Source organism: Condylura cristata, unplaced genomic scaffold (assembly GCF_000260355.1).
Source record: "Condylura cristata isolate star-nosed mole 26May11 unplaced genomic scaffold, ConCri1.0 scaffold00031, whole genome shotgun sequence".
Taxonomy (NCBI): domain Eukaryota; kingdom Metazoa; phylum Chordata; class Mammalia; order Eulipotyphla; family Talpidae; genus Condylura; species Condylura cristata.
Genome location: NW_004567132.1, coordinates 15,382,743 through 15,387,946, shown reverse-complemented (window position 1 = coordinate 15,387,946; position 5,204 = coordinate 15,382,743). Strand labels below are relative to the sequence as shown.

General features: G+C 59.9%; 1 protein-coding gene across 1 annotated transcript in view; it reads left to right on the top strand.

Annotated features, from left to right (window-relative positions):
* Window positions 1–502: 502 nt before the first annotated feature.
* The window catches only part of LOC101627880 (cytochrome P450 26B1), a 17,699-nt gene continuing 12,997 nt past the window's right edge, over window positions 503–5,204 (top strand). The window contains exons 1-2 of the mRNA XM_004691516.2: window positions 503–888; window positions 4,312–4,536. Of these exons, the coding sequence (XP_004691573.1) occupies window positions 685–888; window positions 4,312–4,536 (429 nt within the window). The 5' untranslated portion in view covers window positions 503–684. The remainder of the gene's footprint in view (window positions 889–4,311; window positions 4,537–5,204) is intronic.

Sequence of the window (5,204 nt, the reverse complement as noted above, 5' to 3'; positions counted from 1 at the left end):
CCGACGCTCCCGCCTCGCGGGTGCAGCGGCGGCTCCGGGGCTCGGGCGCGCCGCCCAGAGCAGCCCAGGGACGCTGGCCTCCGGCCTCTCTGCACTCGCTTCAGCCGGGGAGCCTTCTCCCTCGCCCCCAAAGTTTCTGGGTTCGTTGGAATTTGGGGATTCAGGATTTTTTCCTTTTTTTTCCACCTAGGAATTCGAGGGGAAAACTTTTGCCAAATCGATTGCACTTTCTGTACGCTGGCTCTCTGTCCCCCTTCTTTTTTCGAGTAGGGGAGGGGGCTAACGAGAGAGGCTCCCGCTGGGCAAAGTTTTCCAAAGTTTTCCGAGTGTGATGGTTGCGGGGAGAGGTAATCCATCAGCTTGATTCACGGCTTCGTCTCATCACTCCTCGAGCAGCCCCTAAACCCGCTATAAGGGAACAAACAAACAAACAAACAAACAAAGTTACACTCCGAGTCGTCTCGTGTCTTCTCTCTTTTCTTTTAGGCGTTTCCCCCTCCCTCTCTCCGCTCCCCTCGCAGCCTCCACCTCCCTTCCCTCGGCCCCTTCCTCCTCTCTGTTTCGGCTGGAGGTGCCGGGACCCCTGGCCGCAGCCTCCCCTCCCCCGCCGCTCCCGTCCCTTCTCGTCCGGCCCTCCCTCCCCCGCCGCGACCGGCACAGCCAATCCCCCGAGCGGCCGCCAACATGCTCTTTGAGGGCTTGGAGCTGGTGTCGGCGCTGGCCACCCTCGCCGCGTGCCTGGTGTCGGTGACGCTGCTGCTGGCGGTGTCGCAGCAGCTGTGGCAGCTGCGCTGGGCTGCCACCCGCGACAAGAGCTGCAAACTGCCCATACCCAAGGGCTCCATGGGCTTCCCGCTCATCGGAGAGACCGGCCACTGGCTGCTACAGGTAAGGGCACACTCTCTACGCTGCTCTCGCGGGTCCGCTAGCCGCGAGCGCTGGGCTGGCGGAGCGGCGGTCCGGCCAGGGCGCGCCGGGAGCCTGAAGGCACTGGTCCCCGCCCCGCCCCTTCCCTCCTCTCAGCCGCGGCGCCCCGGCTTCCACTGCCCGCCCGAGGCGTGGTTCCGAACCCACTGGCGCCTGGTGCGCAAGTTCAGGGAGAGGATAAGAGGTCCCCGATCCACGAAGGCCCCCAGGACGGACTTTTCCCAGTCTCGGGCGACCCAGGAGGGGGCGTGGAGCGTATTGGGGGGCTCCCCATCCCGCAAAGGGGTGTCAGGATGCGACCCGCTTTCGCCTCCCTAAGAGCTCCAGGCCCCAGCGGCTGTCGGATTCCTGGGCTTTGGAGGTGTTGCTGGGACCCGAAAACTGAGCGGGGAAGAGGAGGAGGAGGCCAGGGGCAGCCAGAATCGCCCCCTTTTACCGCCGGGGCTGGCTGGGTTCCCGCCGCGTTGTTGGTTATGCCAGGTACCAGTGCCTTGGTCCACGCTCCGAGAAAGTATGTGTGTTTTGTGGTGGGAGAGGAAGGAGGTACCCGAGGAAAATGAAAAGCTTGAGACCAGAGAGTTCTTGGCTTTCGGAGAAAAGGGTCATTTACTTATTGGGTGGGGACACTTTAGCAGGGGAAAGAAACTTGGGAGAGGTGTGTGTGAGTTCCATAGAGAGAGTGCTTATGTTTGTTGTTAGACACCGCACAATCCCACTCCGCTGGTGATGAGGGTGGGCGCGTCGGAGACCTGACTCAGGTACGTAATGGGGACATTAAGTTTAAATTAACCCTATAAAATGCTAGACAATATCTTTTTCAAGATGCACACCAGATTTTTACTTGGGGGGGGAGGGGTGGCTCTGGGTTAACCACGGGAGGTGTGTTAGGTGTTCGCTTGCACGCCTGTTAGTCGGGAGGATGCTGACGGGAATTGGGAGATGGATCGACGCCCTGAAGCAGACACAGGAGAGGTGAGGCGGGAGGTGGACGCGGAGACCTTTGGTTTTAGAAGTGCGAAAGCTTGGCTTGAAATTAACAGACGCGTGCAATCCGCGCGCACACACAGACACTCCGCCCCGTCCCGCCCCGTGCCAAATGTCAGTGGAGCGGGGGCTGAGACCGAGACGCGAGGTGCCTCTGCCCTGGGGTCGTCCGAAGTCCTGGAATCAGCCCATCTCTTTTCAGGGTTGTTCGTGCAACGGGGTGGGGTTCGCGTCAACCAATGGGACTATTCCCGAAAAGAAATTCAGAGCCTCTTCCGTGCCACCACACGTAAAGGGTTAACTGCAGTGGTGGTCTAGGCTTTTGGCGGAGAATTTAGGAAATAAAATAACTCACTTGGGCATTGCTTGGCCTTCTTAAGAGTCAATGGGCGGAATCCGCTCTCTGTCACTGCCCCCCTCCCTTACCTGACCTTACTCTGCACCCCCATGCCCCCTTGACCTCCTCCGAATCCCACAAGGGCCCCTGGGGCTTGAGTCTAACCTGAATTTGGGGAGAAGGGAGCAAGTTTGTGCTTCCCCATTCATTCGCCCCGGGAGCCTTAGATTTTGCAGTGGGAGGGAAACAGGGGTAGGGGTGCACGTTGGGGGAGCGCTGAAGGGGTTAATGGAAGCCCTCTGAATCCTAGCTTTATTTTTTCGGAGCCATTTATCAGATTTTACGGGGGGGACCTCCAAGGGCTCTCCGTTTCCACTGTGCGCCATCTAAACAGAGCCCAGGGCTAAAAATACAACATTTTTGTATAAATTGGACTCGCGGCCCGAGCGGCCGCCCCTATGAAAGTCCTCTTTGTGAAGACCGTGGAAACGGCGGACAAATAACTCTTTATTAATGCCACAAAAAACGCACTTTAATTATAGTTAGGCAGATCAGAAGCGGGGGGGCGGGGAGAGGCGGGAGAGAGGCGGCGGCGACCTCGGAAAATTCACAACCCAACTTTTGTGTCGAAAGAAAAGGAAAACAGAGGAAAAGACGGAGAGGAGAGACGGAGAGTCAGACGGAGCGAGGGAGACGGGTATAGCAGACGGAGGGAGGGAACCCCGCTCCTCACCCCCCCTTCTTTGTCGCACCTCCACCCTAGCCTTGATTTCTCTTAAAGGGGTAGACGCCGTCTAGAGAGGCGGCAGGGTGGGGAAACTTCTGCCTGACCACCAGCCTGGGAGTGAGGCCGCGTCCTCCGCGGCCCAGCCCCCTTTCTGGAGACGCAGGAGCTCGGGGCTCGCTCCCTGTCGCGCGCCGGGGCCGGAGGCGCATGTGGAAAAGTGATTAGAAATCCGGGTTCTGCAGAGTCACTTTTCGGCAGTGCTGGGGTGTGTACATTTCTAGCTGGAGAATACTTTTCCGTGGAAGAAGGGAAAGTGGGGAGGAGGGCCAACCACGGAAAGGGGGGAGTCGAGTTGTCCTTTCGGGGGTGCATGACCCACGAGTCTTGTCGGGTAGGCCGAGGGCCGGACAGGTGTCTCCCCTTCTCATTCCGTGCTGCCCTGGCAGGAAAAGGGTTAATGTGGGGTGGGGTGGTGAGCGCCTACGTCAAAGGTGAGCAGGACGCCCCTGCCCCCGCCCCTCGGAGGTCCCCTCGGTTTCCGGTACCCGCGCGGGGCCGGCACTGAGCCCTCAACTCTGTGCGCCAGGCCGGGCCGGAGGCCTAACCATCCTGAGCTCGCGCCGCCGCTGCAGCCGCCGGGGATCCGGTTACCTGCCACCGCCGCCCCGCCCGGCCCCTCCCCGCCCCACGGGAAGCGCCTTCCTCTGTGCTCCCTTTCCAAACTTCAGGGCGGCGACGAAAAGTCCCTTGCAATTATTCCCAGGGCAAACTGCGGCTCTCGGCCCGTGACCCTACCCTTTAGAGCCCTCTCATTAGGGTCGCCGGGTCCCTTCGTCGCCCATTCCCGAGAACGGAGGAAACACCAACCCCCATCAGTAGTGACTGCCTCCGGGCACCGACCGCTCGCCGCTATAAATAATCTTTGGCTTGCGGCCACCCCGCGGGGTCTCGCCAGCCGGTGGCCGTAAGCCTGGAAATATTTATTCCGAGAGGCTCCGAGCGCTAGGCGAGGAGGTGGGGCGGGTGTGTGTGTGCCTAACTTCGGATCCCGCTGTCGGGGATACCTTTTCCCTCCCGCAAGTCATTACTACAAAACAGCCTTCCGCGGGTGCCCCCTGGGCTTCTCCTGGCATTATTTATTATCCTCTAGGCCCTGCTTCTCAGTTCTTGAGCGTGCTATAAAAACAAAAAACAAAAAGCAAACCTATGTGAGTGTCTGCGGGGGAGGGCAGGGATGGGCCCTCAGTCCCTCTCCCTGGTCTCTAGAGACTGGGCCTCCAACACATTCCACTGGAGGTGTGCGACCTGAGAAAGATTTCTTGTGTGGCTCCCTCAGGGTTCTGGTTTCCAGTCCTCGAGGAGGGAGAAATATGGCAACGTGTTCAAGACTCACTTGTTGGGTAGGCCGCTGATACGCGTAACCGGCGCGGAGAACGTGCGCAAGATTCTCATGGGCGAGCACCACCTCGTGAGCACCGAATGGCCCCGCAGCACTCGCATGCTGCTGGGCCCAAATACCGTGGCCAACTCCATTGGCGACATCCACCGCAACAGACGCAAGGTAAGAGCCTCGCAGCTGTACTCTGACCCTCTTCTTCCATCCACCCGCTCCGAGTGAGGAGTTGTCAAAGCTCCGGGGACATCCCCGCAGGAATCTGTGCCCGCGTCGGCACACCAGGTTAGGGACTCCTGCAAATCCTCGCCCAGATGGTTCTGAGTCCGGGCGGACCCACTGGGTCTGCCCTTTTGCATGGCGCCGACGTGAGCACCACCAGGCAGGACCGAGCTTTAACGTGAAGGGAAGTAGAGCATTGAATGCCTGTCCCTGCCACACCCCCATGAAACTGGAAAAAGAAGAGTGTGGATGGTAACCGGCATTCCCCCTTGCTCCCCGTTTCCTCCGGGAATCCCGAAGACAGAAGGGAAATCAGTGGGCATCTCGTGGGCAGCGGCTAAAGGCCCTGCCTGGTAGGGACTAGGTGACATTTGGACCATTGTGAGCACCGGTTTGGAAGGTGGGGTTAGGTGCAGGTTTGGAAGAGCAGCCCTAACGCGGGCGGGGAACAAATTCCCCTCCTCCCTCCAGCCCCCACCAACTCCCCCCAGCCCCATACAGAGGAAAAGAAAGTGGGTGTTGATCCTGTGGATTTCCCGAGCGCCTGAAAAGAGCTGCGGAGGAGGCGAGCCAGCGCGCACGGAGCGGTCCTCCCCGCCCCCTCCCGGCGCTGC